The 27,700-nt window shown below is 43.6% G+C and overlaps 1 protein-coding gene across 3 annotated transcripts in view; it reads right to left on the bottom strand.

The window, feature by feature from the left end:
• The window catches only part of fto (FTO alpha-ketoglutarate dependent dioxygenase), a 119,145-nt gene extending 99,294 nt beyond the window's left edge, over positions 1 to 19,851 (bottom strand). The window contains exons 1-2 of one of the 3 annotated variants that reach the window (XM_053414553.1): positions 19,629 to 19,668; positions 133 to 209 (exon numbers count right to left, since the gene is read on the bottom strand). Coding sequence is in view for 2 of the 3 variants with exons in the window: in XM_053414436.1 (XP_053270411.1) it covers positions 18,883 to 18,933 (51 nt within the window). In the remaining variant the exon portion in view is untranslated. Of the gene's footprint in view, positions 1 to 132; positions 210 to 18,882; positions 19,052 to 19,628 lie in introns of those variants that run through there. The other 2 variants (XM_053414508.1, XM_053414436.1) reach the window with 2 other exon arrangements.
• Positions 19,852 to 27,700: the final 7,849 nt, after the last annotated feature.

Genomic DNA, 27,700 nt, shown 5'->3' with positions numbered 1-27,700 from the left:
CAAGTGGTCAAACTAGGTGCATTAAAGACAGGACAGAGGAAAAAACAGATCCAAATAATGGAGGCAGAAGAAATGGGAGGGCATCAGATCTGAGGAATTGTGGCGATTTTACCTTCAGGGCTGAATCTTTACCTTAGGCTAAACAACACAACACCTACAGGAAGTTGTTTTAGAGGATACACATGAGTGTACAGGCCTTCCAAGTTATTCTGGAACAAAAAAAAACAGACTTGCAGACAGTTGGAATCTAAAAAACAAAACAACATGCACTATTCATGGCCAGACTGCATTCAAAGGCTGTTGGAAGAAATTGACAACCTGACACACATTCATTGGTGTCAAATTCTAACTCATGACAGAAGCTCACGATATCAAGGTGAGGCTCTGGGCTGTAGTTGTATGAGCATGCTTCTGTGTGTATCTTTGTTTGTGTGTGTGTGTGTGTGTGTGTGTGTGTGTGTGTGTGTGTGTGTGTGTGTGTGTGTGTGTGTGTGTGTGTGTGTGTGTGTGTGTGTGTGTGTGTGTGTATCCTGGAAATACATTGACTGTAGCTGTGAGCATTTGTGCAAATAAGTGAGAAATTATTGCAGACTGTTTTATTCAGAGTGCACAAAGCACTACTCTATACACAAACAGGAAAGTACTGTGTGGGAGTGTAAGGTTTTGTTTGTGTTAAGCTCCCGTACACACACACACACACACACACACACACACACACACACACACACACACACACACACACACACACACACACACACACACACACACACACACACACACACACACACACACACACACACAGAGCTTGGGTAGTAAGCATGATGCCTCAACCCCAAATACACACAACCAGTGCTGTCACACACTTGTCAAATACATCAAGCTACTCAGAAATTCCACAGTTAAAAAAAGAAAGACAAGAAGTTACCGGAGCCCTCTGAAGCAGATGGACTCTTGCAGTATCAGAGACCTGCAGTGTCTGTCTCCCTGTCTCTGTGTCTGCGCCTGATTCTAGGAGGAAAACCAGGAGGTGCAAGAAAAGGTCTGCGTTTCCACTCAGACCCAAGAAACAAGATTACCAATCCCATAATAACGCGGCTACTTCACGCTAGCCGTGCCAGCCGTCTGCGCTGAGTGATATATCTGATGATTTTTTTTTTCATTTTTTAAATCTCTCTCTACCTTGATGGGATTATTTCCTCAGCCAGACTGTTTATCACAGAAAAACATATTAGGTAGAATAGAACTCAATTGGTTTGCTTTGATCTTGGCCCATAAGAGATATCAAACTGTGTCCCATATATTTATTTATTTCATTCATTACCCTTCTGTGACACTTCATCGGACACTTTCTTCAAAGCATTTTTTCTAGAGTAGATTAATGTCCAGCACTAAGCATCGATAGCTCAAAATAGGCAGATAACTGTGCTGCTGTGAGGATAAAAGCTCCTTTAGTCTAACTTGTGTCTGCCACAGAGGTTCCATTGGAACGCACTGAATGTGGTACGGCTGCTGAGGGAGGACACATGAACCGTATCACTGCAGATAAAAGCTACAATGTCCAAGTAAGTCAAATTATCAACCCATGTAGTAGCATGTCTCGCGTTTTCTAAAACACACTTTTGACCTTTCATCTCTTAAAATCACAGATCCCCTTCTAAACGTTCCTGTTTGCTTGGCCTGTGGTCATGCTGCTTGCTGCTTTCTTTCTGACACTGTAGAAGTCACCTGTAGTAATTGAGCTTCTGTAAGTAAAGAGCATTCCTCTGGACCATGAAGCCACACCGCTGCTGCACAAGAGCTGTTCACCTGTCTATTCAGAGAACTGCAGAGTCAGTCGTTTGTGTCATTGTCGTGAACGCCCTTGTTGTTGTGAATGAGCCCTTGTCATGATCAACAAAGTCACTAATGTGATTGAGTCCCAGTCACTGCTACAGACACTGGTCGACTGTGAACAAGTCCCAATTGCGCTAAATTATTGGGACCTTAACAATACACATTTCAATGTGAAGCCGCTGAGGTGAATGGTTCTCGAGATATGCAAGCCACAGACACACAGACAGACAGACAGAGATTAGTAGAATTACTGCATAGATCAAGTGTTGAACCAATTATTCATGTAAAATGGATATGAGGTTCACCATAGTTTAAGTGAAAGGACGGTAGTGCCTCCCTCAATACAGGTGACTCTGAGTGCAGGCAGACAGAAAACCTTGGATCTCAAACCGGTCAGCTCAACTGCCATGAGAGATAGCTGTGTAACAGAGCTCTGTGTTTAAACAGCAAACCATTGGTACTTGTGTGACACCCAATTCATAACTGCTCTTCTTCTGCAAAAGTGATGGTGAATCAACAGTTCTGACAAGCCGGCTGTAAAACGTCGGAGTCAAACAGACAGACTGCCCATGGACATCAAAGACGCTTCCTCCTTGCTCCATTTGGCGGTGGATCGAAGAATGTAGGGAGCTTGTGTGAAGCGACAGAAGGTGCTGGCAGAAAGGACCAGGGAGTGCCCACTGACCCAGAGCAACTGTGTCTGAATGCATACTGAATTGAAAAGGTTTGTAGAAGCCTTGAATTTAGTTTTGAATGTTTTTTTTTACTGCAGAGCATTTAAAAATATATATATATAAAACCCAACACCCTGACGATACTCAAGTTTGATCCATAAAGGTCAACATCTACCTCATCTTTGGAGTACGTCACTTACTTGAACTATAGTGAGATTACACATCACCTAGGTGCAATCTTAAACAAATAACTGCACAAGCACACCCATACAGGGAAGGTTCCAACATTATCTTCCTAAAATAAGCCACTGCCTCCAAATGCACAAAATTTAAAATACAAAGCTCTAGTTGATAGTGTGGGAAATTTTAACTATTTTTGCAGATTATAGTGCATTGCATGCATGCCACACTGAAACAATACTCATGGTAAAAGATTAACCATTTCCCCCCCTCTGACATTTTGTTTACAGCCACTTGTGGCACTCATTTATTTTAGGAATAAAAGGTAGAAGCTGTGACTCAGTGTGATGGCAAACTGGTTGGACTAGTAAATGGCTAACTGGAATGTGTGGGACTTGACCTCAGAGTAGGGCTGTTGGTAATGTGTAAGCCCATGGCTGCGCACCCCCTGCTCAAAAACAGGCCATGAATATGAATTGGACTGTGAGAATCAGAGCTGAGTCGGGACGATGTTGCCGGTAAGACATAACACCCTTACTTCCAGCTGCATTTCAGTCAATACCATTTTTTGTAGACAAACTTTATTATCCTGTGATGTATTTACAGATTAAGTTTGGATTGTGTCCATTTAAACTCACGAATATTGCGAATTTATTGTAAGATATTGAGCACATCAGCATTGCATAATACATTGATGTTGATTAATAAAAATCAGGGCATATTCAGGGGACTGATATCTATAATCAATTCGTTGCAGCTCGATTCATCTAAGGGTTCTGTTGTGCCTTGTCGGAGGTATTAGTTCTAGTTTTGTTTTGTATTTCAGTCAAAATTAGAAAGGAAACTGAAAGACAAAACTAAATCTTGAAATAACTGAGGATTAATGCTTCTCCATTAACCACCTGCATATTTTTCAAATCACTGCAGTGAACATTGTGTATAAATCGACAGACACGTTCAGCATGTGTTCAGAAGGGGTCCGCAGGTGGGGTAAGTGATGACAAATGGCAGACAGGCAGTCTCTGGCCCGTTAGCGGTTGTCGGAGGTTGAAGGCTGCGTTGTTCATTTCACCTCACGGCAGGTCGGCGGGGGACGTGATCATTAATATTACAAGTTTACCATCAATCTAGCTGAGCAAGGAGCCAGCCCATTTCAAGGGCTGGCGCTGGGCAGACCTTTCACGCCCTGTTTATAACACTGATCTAAGCACATTAACAGAGCTGTGGGGGAACCACTGCCAGTCGTTAATTAGATTCACACTCATACACACAGACGCAATGTGACCACCTTTATGGGGGTCCAGTCACGTTTGAAAAATGTCACACGTGCAAGATAAGGTAAACTAACACATACCCGGTGTGCCAGTTTAACTCAACATCAAAAGGCCTGTCCTATTCTCTCTTTGTGAGCCATGTGTACACTTTCTCCCACACATACTTACTTAAAGCTCCTCTTGCAGTCATCCCAAGGTACATGTAATTCTGTCAGGAATAGAGTATGTGTGCATGTGGTAAAGGAAGAGATGAAGGGAGGAACAAGAATTGGACCTCATCTGTTTTTTGAACTCTCCCACTCTCTGTCTCTCTCGCTGCACCTGACAGGCTTACTGAGAGACCCAGGTTTCCAGATCAATCATTCAAAAGTATTTACAAATGCACAAAGCCAAACACAGACAGGTTGGCACATGGCCACTCTGTTTAAGTGCTTTTCAATGTGTCTGTGGTGTCAACTTCTATTTCACACCTATCTACACCTCAAAGGGGGGAAGAAAAGATGTTTCTGTGACCTTTAGCAAATGTCAAATCTGGAGAGAAGAGAAGGAGAGAAAGCGAGGAGGGCGATCTAAAAGATCTGTCGATGTATGCCTTACATAACCTTTTTATTTATCTGGGAGACACTGACTGAGCATGCTCTTTATCAGAAACATACTAGCTGCTTCACACTTGCATACCTACACAATTGCACACACAGGAGGGGCACACTACATCTAATGATTTCTGCGAGTAAACAAAAAGTTTCTCTGTTCTTTGCTGTAGCAACTGGGGGTTAAAGTACTTGTTCAAGAAAATCTAAAGGATTAAACTAGCATCCTTGTCGCAGGAGTAAATTGTCCAATTTCTACAAATTCTTGGCTACTATTAGCAACTTGAGGGGCCATTTGCCCATTTTCCTTAATTGTTAGATTTGCGACCAAGCCATAATATTTCCATTAAGATATGGCCGATTGAGGAAAGCGTTTTAGTTTTTTATCCTTCAAATTACAACATGCTTTCATGAGGTCAGCTGTTTTCCATGTGGAACGACCAGTTTCAATGCAGGCACAGTCCCTTGGTATTCAGACAGGGTCCAATTCAGCGAAAGAGAATAGGGCAGGGAGAAGAGTGAGAAAATCTGGACAGGAGAGAGAGATGGAGGGAGGAAAGACAAGAGAGGATGGAGGGTGTTGATTGAAAGACTGTGATTAGCAGTTTTCAGCAGGGGCACCAGGGCCATTGAGTTGTTCTAACAGGGCTGCCGCGTCTTGAGGTGCAGTCAAGGAGAAGTCAGTGCTTTAGAGAGCTCCCTCGATTCTCCATTCCCCCCCCTCCCTCATTCACTCCCACCACCCACGCCACACTTTTCCTGTCCCTCCAAAAAAATCAATATGGCTGTGTAAAGTGCAGCCTGGCCCAGGGGGAGGGCTGGCTAGTTGTAGGGGCTGGATGCAGGGCTTTAGGGGAGGACAAGAAGCGTCCTCCAGGACGGTCCCAAAGGCAGTGTCAAGGACAGGACCTGAGGACAAGAGGACCGAGGCCATCATATTGCCCTTTCCCTCTGCATCATACCCCCCATCTGTCCCCCTCCCTCTCTCCCTCGTTGTAGCCCATTCTTGGCTGGCTCGGCGGGGCAGAAGAGATCGATAAGCAGGTGGAGCATTTAAAATCCCCAGCTCCAGAGGCTGACTTTACACTCCTCAGAGCCCCGCAGACCAGCACATCGCTCAGGGTATAGAGCAGCTGGATGGATGGACGTGTTGCTGTTACTATGGTCACACCTGGCCATTGAAAGGTTCGTGATTTGTGACAATAAACAATTCAATAGCACTTAGCCATACACAGTGTCTGAAGGGTGTAGAGCCAGACTATTCACAAACACTGCCATTGTCTCAACATGTCACAGATCCGTAACATTCAGGCAAGTCAGGCAGCTAGAGACCTGCTGTATTTAAGGCCACACTGCACCTATGATATACTGTTACTTATAGAATAAGGCATCAAAGATGGCTTAAAAAACTGGCATGTATCATCATTGTCAACAGGGGTGTCCCTCATTTCCATACAGTAGGCTTGACGAAGGCGCCTGTACATGATGTGGATGAAGTGTGCAAGGAGGATTTCAGCTGTGCCGCGTGTCTCTGTGTGTGAGTGACTGATCACAGTAGAAGTGGCTTGTGTCTCTAATCCAGTACCACTGTTAGACAGTGCAAAGACCCGGCTCTGTGTACCGCAGCACCGACTGATCAAACCCATCATGTGACAAGCAACCTCTTCAAATGACGATGATTTCCCAGCTCTGTGTCCTTTCGACTCCATATTAGATCATCTCCTGACACTGCCGAGTCTGGTACTTCATCTGGGATAAAGATGATGTGCAATCCGACCCAAGGGGTTGAGAGTCAAGGGTAAACGATGGGCTAAGACTGGGGAACTATGCGGAATTGGCTGACAGCTGTGACAATTATGATGTGGTATATTATAACCTTATGCTAAACCTAAGATTTGAAACTTGACAAAACACTTCATGGATCATTTACCATCAACTCGGCTGTGTGTCACATGCACTGCAGCAGAAGATTGTGAAACATTAAAAATAGAGAGGATCCTGTTGACTTCAGTTGATCCAAACCCAGGCCTAAGTTGTCCATTCATCAAGATTCAAGAGTTTTATTATCAAATGCACAGAGATAACAATTAAGCAGTCGCTGGCAATGAAATGCTTGAGTCACAGGCTCTCTTCTAACAATGCTCAAGAATTAAAAAAAAAAATTGAATAAAATAGTGTAAAACCAGAATATAAAAAATTTAAAACATGAAATAAAATATATATATATAAATATATATATATATACAGCTGAAGAAAGAAAAAACAGTAGTGCCATTTTGTGCAATTTTACTTTCTGCAATCAAATAGATCATGTATTTTTCTGCAGAAAACTAGGGCAATCTTTTGAATAATTTGTTTCAAAGGTATTGAATAAAAACCGGATTTCAATATGGTATTATTAACAAGCTAATGTCATTTTAAATGCTGACAGTCACCTAAGCCCCCAGAAAAACATATGGTACTAAACAGATGTGGACTGAACATCTAGGACAGGTCCAATTCTCAGTCATGTAGTCTTTGACCCAGATAAACTGGCATTATGATGATGTGACCTTAGATTAATATTGAATTAAGGCCAGAATATCATTTGAAGCTGTTTACATGACCGTCAGCCTGTCTTCCTGGAATCCTGTAGCAGATAAGTTTGGTGTAATGGCATTAGCCAAATCCTGAAGTGTAGCAGACGGCACTTGTCTTGCTTGAGAAGCCACGTCATTTCTTTATTTATTTTTCCTTCACTCATTCCGAACAAAGGGAAATATTCTACCAGGAATTGAATAGCTTAATCCTCTTTTCACTCTTCCCAGTAGCTTGAATGGTGACAGATTAACATCCTGGAGGTTTACAAACCCAGCCATTTGAAAATGTAATTGCTGGCACCACACCGCATGCATGTGTTTAAGTTGAGGGTTAATATTAAAGCTCAAAATATGCACTGGAGGTCCGGCGGGAATGTGGCCAAACCCAAGTCCCTTGGCTCTTTCAGGTATAAGGGAGTCGCAAGTTATCCCAAGCCCTTACAAGGTGCTATAGTTACTGTTCACTTTTGCTAATTATTACAGCCAATCAGAGGGGTTAACGGGGCGGAGCCTGGCCAAACCATGTTCTGGGGCATTTAACAGCTGGCAGGAACGGAGGTGAATGCATTACATACTGCCCTCATCCAATAAAAATAAAACACCCTGACATCTGAGGTGTGCTTAGCACAGAGGGGAGGGAGGAAGGGAGGGAGGCAACAGAGGAGGGAGGAAGAGGCTTCTAGTGGGGTGAAAGCATCTGATAACATGATGTCCAAGTGCCACCTAGTGACAACTTTCCATCTTCTGTGCTCCTTGAGATGCCAGAGCATCAGGGGTAGGGGGTAAACAGATACAATGACCCAGGTCAGAGGGATTCAGTATCAGTGGCATATTGTTCTCTCCTTTCAAGGACGTGTCAGCGAGCACAAATCCTTTCCAAGGAACAGCACGATACAGTAACATGATGATCTTCAAGAATCAAGTGTGGATTTTAATTACTTTAACGTCTTGTCCCCAAAACCCAATCAAGCAAACGCTTCACCAGGCTTCAGGTGACCCTGCTGTCTGTTCAGCTTGGGGGGAGTACGCCTGTAACACTGCACTGGTAGGCTGGTGGCCCTGGGCTCCTAGGTCCCCTCCCCTCATTAGCCCAGGTATAAATCACCCTCTGCCGGTGCCCAGAGGTGAGAGGGATGAGAGTTGAGGTGAGCTTGAAATAATGCTTATGTCACAGCAGGTCAGCCCTCCATTACGGCCGTTTCAAAAACTATTAATCTTGCTTGTAGTCAGTGGCCTAGAAATAATTACTTCATCTAACCCATGTAATACAGCATGACCAGCAGTCGAGCCTGGTCAATTTGAGGCTGGGGAGGCAAGGTGGGGGGGGGTGAGGAGAGGAGAGTGTGGGGTGGGGAGTGCACAAATTACTGGGCCCTGTCTCCTGCTACAGGGTGACTGATGTCCTGCTCACTTCAGCTGTGGCCTTTTACACTGATTTAGATAGATACACATGCATGCGCACTGAGAGGCGGATCATGTACAAGCACACATATGTATGCACATTAATGCATGATTAAATACACACACACTCACTTTGACAAGGGAACACACAAATCACATTATATTAAACAAGGGCTCATCAAGGCAACATCATTTGTTTTGGTAAAGCATGCAGAAGTGACTCTAATAAAGCTAGACCATCCGCTGGCCCCTGCCACAAAAGCATATGATGTTAGATCAAATGTATCAACATGTTTTTATGACAAATTGGACAAGTTGCTATCCAACTTAAACTGAGCTTTGAAATGTAAATTTGTCATCAACAAACTAGAGGGAAACTGAAAAATATATCACATTTATTTGGAAATTTTTTATTTTACAAAAATACAAAGTATGGAGGTAAAAAATGCCTCACGTTATCTGTCGGAATCAATTTCGAAAGCCAAGATATTACACACAGGCATTCACAGCATGGCACGTGCAAAGATTTGGTGGTTGTGTCTGTCCATCTTCCTCTAGTCTATGCTGCTCAACACTGCCCCCTTGAGTGGCTCCACAGCTACAGATACAATCACCTGTCTCCCTGGTGAAGAACTGATCCAACACCCCCCCGAGAGAAAAACAATAAATGCTACGATTGGAGAAACCTACGCTGTGGGTAAACAGAGGAGCTATTGCAAATTCGGCCTCCATGAGCGTCCCAGGAAGTATGTATGAAATGACATAAATAAATGCAGCGCTCCAGTGGCTGTCACAGCTGGCATTGCAGGTGCAAATTTAATTAGTCAAGGTGAAGTCTCCCTTGTTGTCTGAGAAGAGGGGGGGGGGTCCTCACCATGCACGACTGTAAACACACGCTACAGCCTAATCAGGTGTCACCACAGCATTTGATCAGCCCGCAAAAACTTGTCACGAATCCCCGGCAGAGAGTGGGCCGAGCAGGAGAACAAAAGGAAAGAGCTGTCATGAGGGAACAGGGTGGTGTTGGTGATGGCAGCAGCGGTGGATGAAGAGAGTTTGCCCATTAGCAGTCTCTGTTGCCGAGCTCTCTCCCGCTCCCCTCAAAGTCTCTCCTTCGCCAGTTTTTCTGTTTTTCTCTGTGTGGCTACCTGCAGTATATACTCCTCACTGCATCCCAGAACAGTTCTGTGCTGGAGAATCTCAACCACAGCTGTCACGCTCGTGCTTCACAACCGCCAACAAAGCTTCCAAAAGAAAACCCCAAAGCAGTACACTACTTTTGTTTACCCACGAAAAATCCACACGTGTACAGAGATCCAAGCTGTGTTCATTTTGTTTTTATCAAGTACCACTAAGTAGATGGTTCTCCTGTAAAGCAGGAGGACTGGAGGAGAAGAACTAGAGGCAGACATGCTGCCCTTCTCCCGCCCAGCGCCTCCAGGCTGCGTTGAGGCAGTGCAGGAACATGCGCAACATTAGATACTGTTTACCTCTCGGTTTGGCTGATATTGAATACATTAGCCGATTGAACCTCATAGGAAACACAGGCGAGTGACAAGGCCCAATCGTCTTTGCGACTACCATGGTAACTGAGATTACAGGCTAACAAAGAGCAGACAGGACGAAAAAAATATTTAAAACCCGAATAGTGATACATAAATTAATTAAAGGACAAAAAAACAAGTGGAGAATTAAAGTTTGAACATCTGTCAGCGACTTAGCTTCCCAACGTAATACCAGTGTTAGAACATTTATACCCTTGAAGTTAATGATCCCCTCTTTAATTGACAGTCAAGGAAAACTGGCTGCGGCAGCATCCTGCCGAGACTCCGATAAGAAGCCCCCTTCCCCCTCCCAAAAATAAAATAAAAAAAAAACAGTTTAAAGAACCTTGGCACTAATCCCTATTGTCATCCCAGCGCAGCAGAAGGACTTACAAACACAGATAACTCTGCAGAAGCTGTCTATTTCTCAGGAGTTATGGGGACAGGCGAGCTGCTGTGTGCCTCAAATCAGTCACTCAGATTAGCCCAATCCCTCTGTGCTGTCAGTCAGCCGAGACACTAGCCTGTCATCGCATTTACATGAGTCCATCTCCTGAGTGACAATGCACCCTATATATGACAATGGCTTTGGGGAAGGGGTCCACTCGCAGATAGTGGGTGTACAGTATGGCAGACGGGCTGTTGTTGGATTAAGCTCATGGTGTGTGCTGCGCTCATGTCTTCACTGACACTCCAACAACACGTTTAAGGAGTCTTAACCATTGCGTTTTTTCTGTAGTTGCGAGAATGTGGGAGATGTATGTCAGATGAGGCACAAGCATAGACCTACAATGACACTCATATATACACACAGTGGGATAAACTTCAAAAACTTGGAAATACAGAATTACTTTTAGAAAAAAAAAGACACAAGCTTACCTAGTGTATGTCTCCCCAAAGTTGGACTCAAGCATGACTGTGATCCACCTACTGTACTTAACACGGTGAAGCTCAAAGAACTTAAGAGGAAACAACATAAAAACTGTGTGCAATAGAAAAACATCTGGATCAGTCTTCATCATCAATATTCACATGATGGAGATTAAAAGGCCAACACTGACTAATATCTTTAAGATAGTAGAATTAGATATAAAACATTTAAGCTAACCCATTTAAATAAAAAATGGGTTAGCTCCTGTGGAGTACGGGTTTTTGTGCTACTTGAATGCACCTGAGAGCACACAATGTGCTGGCTGTTTTTTTATGCTTCTGTGGCTCACTCCACTTCAGCCAGTCCTGCAACAAATGACAGTGGATGCCCTCTACATAACAGGGCCAGGGCAAGCATGACACAGGGGTTGACAACTGAACCCTCAAACTCCCTAACCCCTAGCCCTGCCATACACACACACACACACACACACACACACAGACACCCACACACACAGTAGCTCTGAAAACAGCCCTGACATGACCGCTCAGCTGCCTTCTCTAACCCCTCCTTGTGTTTTTTCTCTCTCCATCTCACTGGAGACAACCCTCAATTCAAGAACGTTTTAGCAAGGCAAGTGGATGTGACCCGCTGCCCCCCAGTCAGGCTCATCTGAATAAACAGAGTTGAAGAAACAGGCAGAGGGGGAGAAATCTGCCTACATTATGATAGGAGGAGAGAAGATGGGAATCAGCCAAGGGGCTCCTTTCTTTATGCACGTTTGATCAAGTGCTTGACAGCGGCAGTGGATGGAATTACGGACTGTTGAACAAAAGTGGTGTGGGTGTAAGTGTGTTTGGGAGCAGGTGTGTATGTGTCTGTGCAGTTCAGTCTGGACAGCTAGGTTTCCATGGCCTGACAGTATTAGGCTTGTGACAAGCCTGCCGCACCACACCACCACCACCACCACCACATACAACGCGCCCGCCAGCCTTCGCAGTCCATCACTCAGGACGGCCGAGGGAAGTGCCGTGAGAAGAGGTCAGACGTGGCGGAAAAGAGGGAGGGAGGAGTGAGGAGAAGAGGATGAGGATGACGAGGAGGAAGGGAGGAATGGTCAGGGGTTAAGTGTGGAGAAGACAGCAATGAAAGGCAACTGTCATGCACCAGTGCTCACCCAGGAGCACCTGTCTTGAGGAGAACATGCAAAGTGTGCCGGTCACGTCCCGACGATACCCCCACTTTTCTACACAGACACACAAATCAACACACACTCTCACACACACATAAACACACATACACACATTCAAGCTCTCAGCAAAGGGCTGATGCTCCACCATTGGAAAGGCATCGCCTGTCTGACAGAATGCCAGTCAAGCTGTCGTTGGCTGCTTCGCGTATGCAAGGAAAAGTTAGGCTGATGAGGAAAAAACACAGGGGCTCAGAGGAAGAATCACTGAGACATGAACAGACTACCTGAAGTGAGCAGACACTTCTCCAAGGCTTGATACAGAGTAAATGCTGGAACGAGCAAAAAATAAAAAGACCCATGGAAGAAAATCCAGGACATAAACTCTATAGAGAATCTTACAAACACAAAGTAAACTTCAAATCCTGTGTGCGTCCTAATAACTTTTGAAAAGTGTTGGTGTTTATTGTTGACGTGTAAAGTGAGCGCTGGTCAGCAGGGGAGTAAGGAAGGGTAATACAACCTAGTACAAGGTATCCAGGCCGCCGATCCAAAATTAACTGAGCTGAAACCCGGCAGTTCATGAAAGTATTAACCAAATTAACCGACATGAGAGAGACTAAGTCTTAAAAATAAAAATAAAGTTTTTATTATAAATTGGTTGGAGGTTATGTAAATGTCAGTTTTGATAAATTTGCGGTATATAAATATATGTGTATATACATACATACATATGTATACATATGTGTACCAACATATATGATGCTTATATTACCGCGAGCTGGCTGACTGCTAATTTCGGTTATGGCTAAAACAGGAACCTCCTATTCTCTCAGCTAAAGCCCAGGTATTTTAACACATTTTCATTGCTCACTTTTATGGAAAGGAACTTATGATGTACAAATTAACAGTCACTATTTACAGCACCTTGTGAACCTGGCATCCTGCAGCTTTTGTGAATGGAGGGTTTTGGACGGTCCATTGAAACCAGATGTTGGGCAGCACCATAGCAGCAGGCACTTTTATTGGAAAGGTGAGTCATTACAAAGGAAAATAAATTCACAAATAAACAGCATTAAGAAGGCTCTGTCCTGTGCAGGTGGCTTTGCGTAGTGAAATTATGTTTATTGACTTTCTCTATAATTAGCAACAACCAGGGCAGCAAGGATGTATTTCAGGTAACAGTGATTATACTGACTTTTTGCAAGTCTGATGCGATATCTCTGTAGCTTTAAATTTACCCAAAACTTGTGGTGCTAAAGAAAAACATATTTAACACAATGAGTTATGTACTCTTAGCATTCAAACCAGTAACAGTGCCTATACAAAGACATACACCTCAAACCTACACTGATCAGCCCAAAGATAGTAAGAATAACACACACACACACACACACACACACACACACACACACACACACACACACACACACACACACACACACACACACACACACACACACACACACACACACACACACACACACACACACACACACACACACACACACACACACAAAATTTGAATGCCAAACAAACACAAATGGAAAATAAGGACTCATCCGGATCATAGCCTCGAGTGGCTAATGAACTCCCAGGAGGCTCTAGCCTCTGTGTATGAGGTGAGGGTCATTCCCATGTTTATTCAGCAACAGTCCAATGAGCCACCACCATCTATTGATTGAACTGATTATTCTGTGTCTCTCTTGTGACGGGACACATGCATGACAGATGAACCCTACTTGGGCAGGTCACATGCGATATAATCTCATTGAATCTGACGGCTGATCTGGTCGGCCAGTTTGCATGAGCCACACCGCGGCCTTGTTTGTGAATATGCTGACATCTGTGGCTAATGCCTCAACACTAATATGAGGTGCTCTGCACGGGCTGTCAGACACATAGGCTGTCAAGGGCTGTTTGGACAATCCTAATGACTTGCTCCCAAAGAACGAAGCCAACGGCGTAGCAAATGCTAAATAAAGGAAAACACCCAAGTATTGGTGCCTAAGGTGTTAAATCATTATAATATTTCTTAATGTTTTTTACCAAAAAAGGTTTAGTTCAAAAATATTATTTGTTAAGTTTATTACACCAGCAGCTTTTGCTGGTAGGTGTCAGCTGGTGGTTGGTGGAAACCTTTGCACATATCCCTTTTAGTTAAAGTATGACTCACTGTGGCATTCAATCTCCACAGCACATCAAACTGCAATGTCTAGCATGAGGATATCTCTGTTATTCCATTTAAAAGTACAACAAGATCAGAGGTCTGAAACCACATATGGGAGTCTGCGGCATCTCAGCCATGTACCCTGAGACAATGAAAGCAGGCAGAGTTGTTAAAGTTGATATCCTTCCTGATGTGAACCAAATGCAGACATTGTACACTTTTAAAATGTCATGGATTCAAAAAAAGAATGCTATTTAAAAAAAGATGGTAGGAAGTAAAAGACTGACGTGCAGGGTTTCATCCATATTATGAGAAGCTAGCCTGACCTTTATATGGAGGACAATAAAAAGGCATCATCAAAGTGACTTGTGGACAGTAAATATAAATGTATTGCATCATTTTAACTTTTGGAAACATCTTGTTAATTTCTAAAAGTGAAATTCAATCGAAGAATTTAATAATTACATCACAGATGCGGTACAAGGAAAAATCATACAATGTCCAATTCTTCCATTACTGGCTTCTTTAAATCTAAGGCCTAGTTTACATTACACCTTGGATAATTTGAGACTGTAAATGCACACACACTCAACTTTCTAAGCTTTCATTGCCTAGTTTTCTTAAAACTAAGCAACTCAATATAATAGAAGATGTAGTAAATACCTCAGCAGACGCACTGATCTTATCTCAGTTTCCCTCTAAGTTATGATAGTGCTGCAGCTGCACCAAACTGTAACATAAATACATTAGAGGTTTCCTACGTTGTCTGAATTGGTTTGAAAGGAGGCTTGACTAACCATACTGATCTATAAACACCTCAGTCCAAATATATGAGCCAAAGATCAAATAGGCAAGACAAGGTAAAGACATGTAGAGGAAAAGCTCAGCAGCAGACTAATCAGCCCCCTCCAACACTCACATAGCAGATCAATGAAATACCTGGGGCCTTGGGCCTGCACTATATTACACACCAAAACTTCATATTCATTCATTGATTTTACTTTTCAGAATAGTATATCACTGAACTCCAATGGGAGCGAAAAACAGAGGCTAGGGCTGAGGTCAACCCCAGTGTGGACAGATGTTTGCACAATATTGATAGTGCACGCAAAAAGAAATGACTAAATATCTGGATCAATAGCTAGTTTCCATAGCCACGACAGGTTTTTCCAGATGGAAATATATAAACAGTTCTTTATGGCTACAGGAGTTGCCCTAACGAACAGGGCCAAATGTCCCCCTTAAGGTAAAGTCTTTGATTAGCCAAGGCCAGAGGTGACAAGAAGGGTCTGCCGATCTGAGATGCCACTCTTCCAATGGCCCAAGATGCTAATGCACACAGGGGCCCAGTAAAGAGACCAAGGACATGAAAGATCATAAGCCCTGGGCAAAGTGCTCTGTGCTGCCTGACCCTCTTACTCATTTGTAATGATAATGGGTCCTAGCTACACCATTGTCATGTTCAAATAAGGTAAATGTACCATGAACAATTTAGAAGTTTCTTATATCTTTTCTATATTTTTCCATATTAAACCAGAGTTAATTCTGTAATACCAAGAAATATAACTGGGAGGGTGGGTCTTAGCACGTGGAATTCTTCCATTTCCAACCAAATAACGCAATAACGAAGTAGAGTTATACTATATGTCGAGCACCGTGTAATCAAATCAGTCCAATGGCCTGCTGCTGATGATGATGGCACAAGGGCTTCCTGGTCTTATTTACAGCACAGCACAATTAGTGAGAACAACACCCAACCTCACAGCTTCCCCTGCTCCACAGTGGCCAATGGGGCCATAAAGAGGGTGGAACCACATCATTGCCTGCTCCTTAATTAAATGAAAGCTGTTAGGTTCATTTGCCTGCTTTTTTTACACATTGAACTGGCCGGCCCACCACTGAAGACCTCCCAGACGCCATCCCTGCTTGGCCCTAAATCATGACTGCATAAACGGCCCAGTGGGTCCCTCCTGGCCACACAGTGGCGACCCAGCGGCAAGGCCAGAGCAGGGCATGCAGCGGATCAACACCTAGCCGGCGATAAGTAATTCTGTAGAGGATTAGCAGCATGATAGCCTGATCAATACTTTGTGCTCAGGCCATTAGGAATGCAGCGAGGAAATGACCCCCTCCGGTAATAAAGCAGGGCATCTGGGTTCTCCTTCATTTGCTAGCTCCATTAGTGTAATGGTATCATTATCTGCCACAGCCGTATTTTTCTGAGGCCTGGCTTTTCCACAGCTCGACTGGCGGGGGTCTGATGAAGCTGATGAAGCCCCCATGCAGTGTTCCCCTTTCTCCCGTTCTACTAGGAGACCCGGTGTAAATCTAGCTCTGTGGAAGCTTATGTGTTATCCTGCCTTAGGTATCCATACCGTGTTTTATGTCACTACCAAACACTATTTCTCCATTATTGGCTCATTAATAGAGCAAGCAGCATGTAGCTTGGGTTAAGAGGGAGAAAAAGATGGCCGGCAGAGCACAAAGCTGCTGAATGTGCTGAATCTGACACCCCCCTCTTGCTAAAACACCAGGCCTGACATGACAGGACGTCGGCATTAGTCACCATAAATCGTTTCCTTTACACTAATTCACCAGCTAACATTTTGAGGGGGAGAATTGATTAACCATGTCTGGATGTGTGGCCACATAATCAGCTTTTACCTCGCTAGTTGTTAATTTAACACAATTGCCGAGGGAAACACAAACCATTTTAATGAGTGTTCAGAAATTAAATACCCTAAACAGCTTGCACTAGGTGACACAACCAGAGCAAACCAATGAGGCTGATCTAAGCAATGGGCTGGGCTCAGCCCGAGACCTCAAAACATCTGGTGACCCTGTGTGATCATTACTTAGCGTGCCGCTCACACACACACACACACACACACACACTTCCTGTTTCGGCACAGCACTTTATACTTGTCATCGCTGTCCAAATGGCGAGCTTGCATCAAAGACAGAATTAGAACATCGGGTTAAGGGACAGGGTCAGTGCTGTTTTCACACTTGCCAAGACATGAGTGGAAATTCATCCTGCGATGACAACATTGATAAAACATAATGAAATGTTTTCAATTCATTGGGGTACAAGGCGAGTTGAATGCTGCCATGTGGAGGAAACTCATGAAACTGTAGCTACTTGAGAAAATATTGCAATGGACAAACATACTAAAAGACCTTCTCGTTGAAAATCAGCTGGTCTGTCAAACAATCTCTGATGGATCCTGTAATTTCACTAATGCAAAAAACATTAAGAGTTCAGATTTTTTCCTTTGAAATATATGTGAACAACTACTCAATCTGTTGTTCTCTTTCACCGAAAAATATCCCCGTGTTGATGGCATTCAACCTGTCAGTAAGTTACTCTGACTGGCTGCAGTGGGATTTTTTTCTAAGGAGATTGTGCATTCATCTGACACAAACCTGTTGGTGCTTGTGTTCTCTCACTCAGAATGGCAGTGAACCCATCATAGCTCATCTCTCACTTTGTGCAGCATTGCAAACATGCCTGCTTTCTGGAAAAAAGCAAGTTATCCTAACTGTATCATTATAAAACTGGCCAAAATGTATGCAGCTACTTCCTTGGCTGCTCTATAGTCATATAGTCATTTTGCAATTACAATTCCTCTTGCTCATCCTTTTATTTATCTACAGAGAAAGGAAGCTAAGCCATTAGGTCTGTGCAGTGCTGCCTGACTGCCTGAGGGCCAGCTGGAATGAGTTCCCTCTCTGAGCCACTCATCTGGCCGCCATGGCTGCTTTCATAAACAGGAGGAGCCGCGTCCTACATAGTTTCACTGCTGTCTAACATGATCCAAACACATGTGCCACAGCAGACGGTATCCAAGTCAGGAGATAAGAAGAGAAGCAGACAGAGAGGTAGACAGACAGACACGGTGACTATGGGCCAAACACAGCTCAAGATGCCTCAGGCACAGATGAGTCCTTTCCTTCCTTTCCCTAAGTTTCTCGGTAAATGCAAAAGTCCCCGGTCATACAGCTCTGTGAAAGCCTGATTAAGCCCAGGTCAGCACGAAACACAGCTTAACGCAGCAGCACACGCAAAAAAAAAACAGTTGGTCCTCACATGTTTAAAAAACGCATCCGTCTCTGTTCACATCATGCTGCTTCCAGACATGCACTGCCTGCAGTCCAGACATTTTCCTTAAGTTTTCCAAAGGGGCTTTATGTCAGAACGCAAATGTTGGAGTCAGTTGCTCCTCACTTTTGACAAAAGTTTTTCTGCCAGCCCCTGAGTACAATGTCAGAGTGAGCCCATAAGGGAATGCAGAAGGAAAAATGTCCAGAAGATTCACTACGAGCCATTGGGAGTGTTTGTGATGTTTCTAACACAGCAAGGCCACACAATAAAAATAAAAAACAAAATTCAAATAAGGTAAGAATACAAATATCTTCTCCAGGTAGAAAACATCGACAAAGTCAACAAGATTCAAGAGTTTTTAGCACTGAGGCCTGCTGCGGGGTCGATGCTCTCTAACCAAAGTTGTGATTTCCACAGCTCACAGTACACGTTCCATCCTGCCTCCTGCGAGCTCGACCCAGGTACCACTCACCTGGATGTTCCTGACATGTTCCTGTGGAACCCAAACAATCTGCTTCGTCATAGGTGAAAGTCAAACACATGCCAGGACCAAACTCTCCTCACACATTATGTCTGTGAACAGCTCCTGGTGCACACATGTACTGGTCACACTTCACCGGGTTCCAGCCCTTTAACAGAGGTAAACCGGGGATTAAGAATAAAACCCACATCAGTCAACAAGTTAGCAAGCGTTTCTCCGAGCACTGTCATCCACAGCTGTGCACTGCTGGCCAGATGTGAAATACACTACACACTAACAACCATTTGTTGTTACTGTGCATCAACACAGGATTCACTCTTCACAACAGAACGACACCTCCCAGATTCAGCTTTAAAGTTGCCTCTTGATTTTTAAGGTTATTGTTATTAACTCAAATGAACCTATGGGACAGTTATGATGTTTACTGTTTATTCACACCCTGCAGCCTTCTAGTATCATATTGGCACTTTGACGTGCGACGAGCCACAGACAGCCTCTCATCAGCAGTGATCAAACTGCGTTGCAATGGAACTGTACTTCTTCGTTGTGTCGGATTGAGGGGGTAAAAAAATGAAAACACAATAAAGGAAAGAGGCAAGGGGAGGTATTCGCTGACGTTCGCGGCTTTCTAGCCTTCAGACCGCGGCCGGCAGCATCACACACGGAGCGTTAGATATTCACCGAGCGACAGGGCACAGAAATATGCCGGAGCGAAGGGAGAAAAACGCTATCAATACCTTTCTTCTCTTCTCCCCCTCACTGTCACCCGATCTTTTCATCTTCCTGGAGTTGTGTTTACGCTGCTTCGCTCTCACCGAGGGCGACGTCGGTCAATGTAGTTCGACCCAGAATGGCCGCTCGCCGGGTTCATCGGGGACATGGGTTTATCAGGACAGCCCCTCGTGTTGTCTTAGACACGGAGCTGCTGTCCAGGGTCTCTGCGGGAAATTATCTTTCATTGAGACGTTCTGTGAGGACACGCTCACCACGCGGCAGCGAGAACTACAAGTCCCAGAGCGGACGTGCGCTCGCAGCGGAAGCAGCTCAGGCACGCTCCAGAGTTTGCGCGGCGCAGGTACAGATCTATAAACTCCAGATCATCATGTTTCATGTCAGGAAAGGCTGACTGATCGCTTTGAATGGTTGTGATATCAACACAAATACAATATCCACACAAATACATATATTTACATATAATAATAATAATAATGAAAAGAAGAAGAAGACGACAACTTGATTACCTTGAAAGGTGGTATTCAAATCAAAGCTATTATTATTGTTAGTATTATTATTACAAGTAGAATTATTATACATTTTTTAATTCAGTAATTTTCTTTCTTTCTGTAAAGCAGCCTTTGGTTGCTATTTATATTTGAGATATTATGGTTATTGTTATTTTCGTTATTATTATTGTGTAATACAAGTCATAGTAGTAGTTTGCAATATTAGTATCACTTTACTACACTTTTAAATTTTATTAACACAAAGGTTTTAATATCTGACTAACTTCAATATTTTTCTTGAAAAGATCCTGGTCTGGTCTTCAGGGTGGATATTCCATATGTTTCTCCCCTGTTTTAGTAGATCAAAAGCAGTGCCACTTTCATCTCTGACTATGTGTAAAAATAGCAATCACGCTTTGAACATGCTCCAGATCAAGTCCCGCCAACCTTCTTTTAACTTTTGCATGCATCTCAAATCCAGGTGCTTCTCCACCGGAGTGGGCTTCAACCACGTCAGCCCTTTTCAACTCACTGCCGAGCATGAAAGAGCGCCGTAAACGCACAGCGTCTATGTGGCTGCCTTTGTGTAACACCCCCAGTTAAAGCGCCCCTCTGAGGGTTCATCCAGATCGCTCATAACATGTTTTGAATAGTGCTGAAATGTGTTCTGTCCATTGTTTCTGGGAGAGCACATGTGAAATACATGAGGGAGTTTCACGGATGGGGCAGCGGCGTGGCGCAGGGGTGGATTGCAGGGGTCTGAAACACCTGCTACATATTACCATCACAGACTTTGATCAGTGTCTTCATTAGTTTCCTTTGTAATCTCTTTTCTTTTATGGTAGAGCTGACCCAAGTGAGCCGCTTACAGTGATTTAACACACATGTTTCTTTCACCTGTCTTGTAAAATGCTCCAAAGCTCCACCACGTTCAAGGATGTTGGTGTCTCTGGCATCCCTTCCTAATAAACGCACTGGGCTCTTTTGATTCTTGTTAATAACCTACATTTCCTCTCCTCTGTCCTTGTCTTCCAAAGGGAGAAGACATTTGAAAAATATCCTTGGACTCGTTCTATGAAAACCAGATCCATGTGCATGCATCGACGTTTTTTTTTCACATGAACATATGTCAGCCTATAGTCCCTCTTTAGAGCTTGTTGTAAATAATTCCTCCTTTTTTTTATCCCTCATGTCAAAATCCGCCTTCGTCCGACCTTCATCACCCCAATCTATCATTACACTGTGTTCTTTATATGCGTCGAACTATCATTCACATATTCCCACTGTCAATCATCTTGATGGGTAACATTTGAGGGAACAGAACGGCTCCCTGCTTGACTTTCTTTGGCGGAGTTTTGTCAGATTTGGGGCTCTTTGAGCGATCATAATGTACCGACTCTTGTCCAATAAATCATGCGGAGGCTCGGGTGTTTAATTTCGTTGCTGGTGGCCCATTGGTGGAGCGGTGTCAAGAGTCCTCGCAACCCCCATGGATGGAGAAATGTATTGTATGTGCACAGTGGGCCCTGTTAAATTATTCACAAAGTGTATAAACCATTGAAATGCAGTCTAGTTCTCGGTAATGGAGGTTTGTGGAATCATTTCAGAGCTGGTGTATACAGGGACTTGCTTTGATCATAATTAGACAGGCTGCTTTAAAGTGTGTTTTAATACAGTCACTAGTTACTTTATTAAACCCTCAATACAATTCATCCAACAGAAAAGCTCATTACTTTTAAACACAATTTATATTTTTGGTAATATGCTCAGAGGCAGATGAGAATCAATCAATCAATCAATACATGTACAGTAAAGCTTCACATGTGTAGCAAAGTCTACATTATTATAAATGTTTTATAACTTTTTCTTTTCAATATAAATCCACACTTCTCCATTCACGCCATAAAGCCAATCCATCACTGCAGTGTGTTACTTCAGGGACTGCGTCAAGCTGTCATTCACATGTTCTCTCTGTCAGTCATGGTGATGGGGAACATGTCGGAGAGGAGAAAGTTCTCTGGATGTGTTTTGTTTGATGGCCGGAGATTCGAGGCTCTGCGAACGATCATAACGTTCCGGGCTCTTTTACATGGAGACAAGCCAATTACCTTCCTCAACAATGCCTGTCATTTGTCCGACAGTGAACCTGGCCCGAACGCAGGCACCTCTCCTCTCATGTCCGACCTGCCGGGGTTCAGCGTGAGGCGAGGTCACACACTCTGATGTGGTAAGGGATACGGGATGGGAGAAGAAAAGAAAAATCACTTTGAACTTGTTCTATCATCGTGTCTGCTGCTCTGGCCAATGTGTTTGCACTCATGGTGGGGGTATGTTTTCTGTTATAGTGCATTGCATCAGCTCTGGATGACCCTCTGACAAGGCTTCTTTTTGTGATATAATGGGCATCTGAAAAAGAATAAAAAGATGGGGAGTGCGTAGTGCCAGAATGTACTAAAGCACAGTAAAGGAAGACAGAGACCATTGTGTTGTGTGTGTATTAAAACCAGAGCCTGCAGGCCTGCAATCATGCCCCCCCCCCCCCCAAATCTTCAAACTATTGTACGGCCTGAAAAATCTGAAATACAAGAGACAAGCCTCTTTGTGAATAATGATATCTTTCCAGAGCAGGATTTCTACTGGGCCACCTAGATTTTATTATTGCATTATCAAGTTAAGCTGTGGTGTGTGTGTTCGAGGGGAGAGGAAGCAAACTACTGGGAAAATGGGAAACAATAGTCAAGCTTTGTCCTGCGCCACGCGGGACCTCTGCTGATGGTACTATAAAGAACTGTAAACATGCCCCACGACTCCGGCCAGGGACGATCCTCTGTGAAGACAGCTCTTTTTCAGATTTTTATTCATATCGAATGAGCATATGGAGCAAGTATGTGGCTTCGCTGTTTGCTAACCTTCAATGCTTTGCCTTAGGAAACTGTTATTTGTCAGTGCTGTAAAGCAGATTGCTGCCCAATGGTTTCAATTAACATCAAAGAGCTCTTCACAGGCAGTAATAGTTTATATCAAAAGCTGAAATGTATTATTTAGGTTATGAGCAGGAGTGCTCCAAACGATTATGTCCTCGTTCAGAAGAGGGTTTTCTTTTCTTGCTGACTTTTTTTCCATCCTACAAACTCTTTGAAGCACCCCCACATCACTCCTGTACAGTCTGCAGCACCAGGGTACCTGGGTGGCTCACACCCGGTGGTCTATTAGCTATGGGGCATAAAAAGTGGTATTAAGGTAGTGAAAGAGAAGATCAAGAGTCCTGTGTGGGGAGTGTATCAGATTGTAAAAATTCTTCTTTTCTTATAATTGATGTAAATATTGTTATTTTGTTGATGTGCTCTGTTACATGCAACATCTATCTACGTTCCCCCCCAAGACAGAGGATTTTGCACCTTGTGAAGCTGTATGAGACAATTTGTAATTTGTTTATATTGACTATACAAACAAAACAAATTGTTAAAGTATATGACAAGTTTAATACTGAGGTATTAGTTCTCTGCAGTGGCCGAAGGTTTGGTTCCGACCCGACCCTTTGCTGGATGTCTCCTCTATTCTCTCTCTAACCCTCTCACACATATAATCTACCCAATGAATAAAGGCCATAGTGCTCAAAACTAGCTAAGTTTGAAATGTGGTCGAGGTGTGAGATGCAACAACATGCTCCCTTTGGTACCAAATCAGAGTGAAGGATCCGTTTAAATATTGAGCATATAATTGAGCAAACAATATTTAACATCACTAATGGGGTTAAGTTGTCAAGTCATGTATAAATCCCCAAATGGTCAATATCAGTTATAAAATAAAGGGCATAGTGAAAGAAATCATCTATCATTAGCATATATATATATATATATATATATATATATATATATATGTATAAATGTTTAGTTTTTTTTCATTCTTCGAGAAAAGAAGGATTCATAAAGACACTATGAAAGCAGAACAGGGACACAAACTTTCATTCTATTCTTTCTTTTCTCTTTTTTTTGCCTCCAGGCCTAAGCTGAGCTAGAATATCATTAAAACCGCTGGAACCCCGCGGCCACAGTTTGAAGTGCACAGAGGGCCCTTTAAAAACGTATTCAAAACGTACACACACTATTCAATACATGTTGATTAAGCCTCAATAAATGATCATGGGATAGTACCACAGCAAAGGGCCCTTTGGTTAGCGCACAGAAAGAGCGTGCAGCCGAAGCCTAAGATGTGGTACACCTCCCCGCCTGGGATCCCTTCCAGACACCGAGCTGAGGAAGCGCTTTGCCGTCGCTGTGATTTGAATACCATGATCACTGAGCACTTTTATAAGTAACCTATTAAAAGTGAGGTTTTGACATACAAAAGAGCCCCTGTTTAAATCTCACGCACAATGTCGGGCTGATAGACGTTATAAAACCCTGCACAGAAGCATCCGTCCTCTCTGTGTGCCCCTGCGTTGCTCGCCATCGTTTGCGGAGGCAGGGATGACCTGCTTTTTTTTGGGGGGGGGGCCTATCGCTCGGCACCACGCTTGCAGATTAATCGCACATTTGTTCAGCGCGATACAATCACCCACTCCGCACTTACCTTTTAACAAAGACGTCTGCATGAAATATGCTGATTTGTCATAAGAAAATAAGTCCTTCTCAAAAGGCACCGGCTGAGGTAGACACAATGGCCCAGTGTGACCCCTTGCACCACCTGCTCTTGACAGTGTTTATAAAGTGCCAACTCGTCTCATTAGCGCTCCTGTTAGCCCAGAGTTATGGCCGCCCCGCAGATCAAAGGCAGCCCGAGTGAACAATGGCTGAAGTGGTATTAATATGATATGTGCAAGTTCAACAAATATCGAGAGGGCCCTCTTTGATGAGGACTGGTTTATATTAAAGCCTTCTTTTCTTTTTTTATTAGGGCTTTTCTGCTCTTTAATCTGCATGTTTTCCCCTTGAGTCAGTGTTACCAGGTTTGGGTCTTGTTGTGTGACCGGTCGCACATACGTTACGCATGCGAGCGCAACACACATTTATTGGCAGAGCTTTGGGAACAGTTATTCATGTGCATATAAACCTCCCACTGGGTTAATAAAGATTAAGACTTATAAATGTGGTCTATTATGTTCTACTTTCCCTGCCGCATTGATGCTACACACACGTCCATTGAATTCATCTGCCCATTTGTTACTAATAAATGTGAGACCTGAGGACGTGAGACTGATTCGAGCTTGGCGAGAGATCAAGAATGTTCGTCTGACGGCTCCAACCTGCGCCCCAACCCACCGGTCTGACCACTGACAGGAACAAATGAAACGTGTTTATTTATCCATGCACGTTTCACCTCATTTCCAAATGAGCTGACGTTACAGGGCGTGCTGATGGTGACAGGTACATTCAACACTGGCTAAAAGTCGAAATCCCACCCACCATCCCATGCACAGAATGTCCTACAGTCTCTGAGGCCTCCTTCACGTCTAATTACTGTGCGGCCAACTGAATGGCAGGGCCCACATACACACAAACACCATTCACTCTCACATTCACACCTTTGGACAATTAGAGTCTCCGATTAAACTAACCCAACCTGCATGTCTTTGGACTGAGGGAGGAAGCTGGAGAAAAACCCATACACACACAAGGTGAACATGCAAACTCCACCCAGAAAGATCCCTGGCATTTGTTCAAGTTTCTATTTTATCCTTATGAGAGATGTTCTTTAAGATCAATGGATCATTGTTTTTATTGCCCGACCTAATCAAATCCTCTCCTCTGTTCTACGTCCGTGTAATTTATTAGTCTCCTTAGTTTCCCCTCCTCTACCTGACATCTTTTCAAAAGTGAAATGAATCAGAAGGACAGCTGCAGAGATTACAATCAGATAGAAGATAGGACGTCATCCTCGTCAAAGACTGCAGGAGACACAGTTTTTGGACTATAGGAGGAGGCCAATCTGGGATTCGAACCACAAACCTTGATGCTGTGAGTGCTAACCACTATACTACCTTGACACCCACATAAAGATACATTATCCCCCCCAAAAAACTTTGTCACAAACATTGTCACAAACTAGATGAACTGTTTCCCATCGGCACTAGATATCCCGAACAAGTCGAGTCATTCTTCAAGCTCGTTAGCCGGATTATTACTGAGATGTTCCCCACGGCCAAAGGTTTGTGAATGGAGCACTCAGATTAGATGTAATGCAGCTATAATTGTCGGAGCAGTATTGAAAATCTTCTGGACTCCGTGCCATATGTGTTTGCATGTCTGTTTGATTTGGCCAGAAACTGACATCAGCTTCTGGTTATCCAGAGCCCATTAGACGCTTTGATCCCGAATGGGCCTTGTTTTCATTTGCTGAAAATAATGTTCTGTTATTTGTGCTGCGGTACATGGATCGGACCGCTGCGATTTGTTTCTATGTGTTAAATAAGATGTCTTGCAAGATCACTCTAAGATGCACATGGACGTCTGTCATCTTCATCGTCCCTTTCCGTGCATGTGCTCATTTCTCCACATCACCGTCATCAGTTACTGATTCCACTGCTGAAATACAACTACTAATGATTAGCTGTTTTGGGAATGTTGCTCTCTGCGGGACCCTCTGACAGCCGTAGGGTAATTTATATTCCCTGTCAATTGATAATCTCTGAAAGATTCACCAGTGCGTTTGTATAATTACTGATGTTTTGGTGATGTCACAATGTCAGGCTGACATCCTGACCTCTGGAAATGTGTGTAACATCCATCACAGCAGTACCACACACCTAGAGGTACTTTCCATGCACGCCTGACACAAAAGTGGCCTCCAGCCTTAGATTGAAGCCTTCGAACACTTCAGCAAATTATGTTGTTTTGTGGTATATGGTTAAGGCAGATTAATAAAGAATGTGGTCTGCCTCGCTATACGCTGAGGACAAGCATCTGACAATGTCAAGAAAGAGAAAAAAACAACTGCACAGCTTTTTTACACATGTAGATCATACAAGTCCCAGAGCCAAGTCCCCATTTCAACACAGTGTCAGAGGCGGTTCTGGACCGCATCCCGAGCTCTTTGCTTGTTTGTCTTTTGTAAAAAAAAGGACAACTACCCCAGCGGTGCCAAAGCACCCCAGGCTCTTTGATATGTGAAAGCCTAACAGTGGGACTGCTCCCTGCTCAGCTGGTTCGCAGATGTGTGTGTGCGAGTGTGTGTAGGGGGAGCCCGCTGTCTGAACCGAACACAGATTAGTGACTCCTTTTTTTTTTTTATTCCTAATAAATAAACCCCAGTGCATGCTGGGGTTTGTGTGAGGGGAAAATAACATGCCACTAGCCAATCAGAAGCAGGTGGTAAGGCTTGGTGGCTACAGACCCTGCAGCTCTTATCATAAAACAACTGCACTTTTAACTTTAATTGTAGTTGTGGATAGATGTTGGGGTTTGGAATCGAAGTGTTTTATTACTTCGGACTGGAATCAAAGCAACAGAAATATAATTATGTTAAAAGCAGGCCACTATTTTGTTGTAATGGATGGTGGCCAAGATTCTGGGTGAACTCACTGAAACAGAGAGGACAGTGGCACACAGGAAAGTAAGTTTACTCAAGGACTGTACTTGTGGAAGTAC

This window comes from Pleuronectes platessa, chromosome 1 (genome assembly GCF_947347685.1).
Source record: "Pleuronectes platessa chromosome 1, fPlePla1.1, whole genome shotgun sequence".
Lineage (NCBI taxonomy): Eukaryota > Metazoa > Chordata > Actinopteri > Pleuronectiformes > Pleuronectidae > Pleuronectes > Pleuronectes platessa.
Note: the sequence above shows the minus strand (reverse complement) of the source record. Positions and strands in the feature narration are given on the sequence as shown.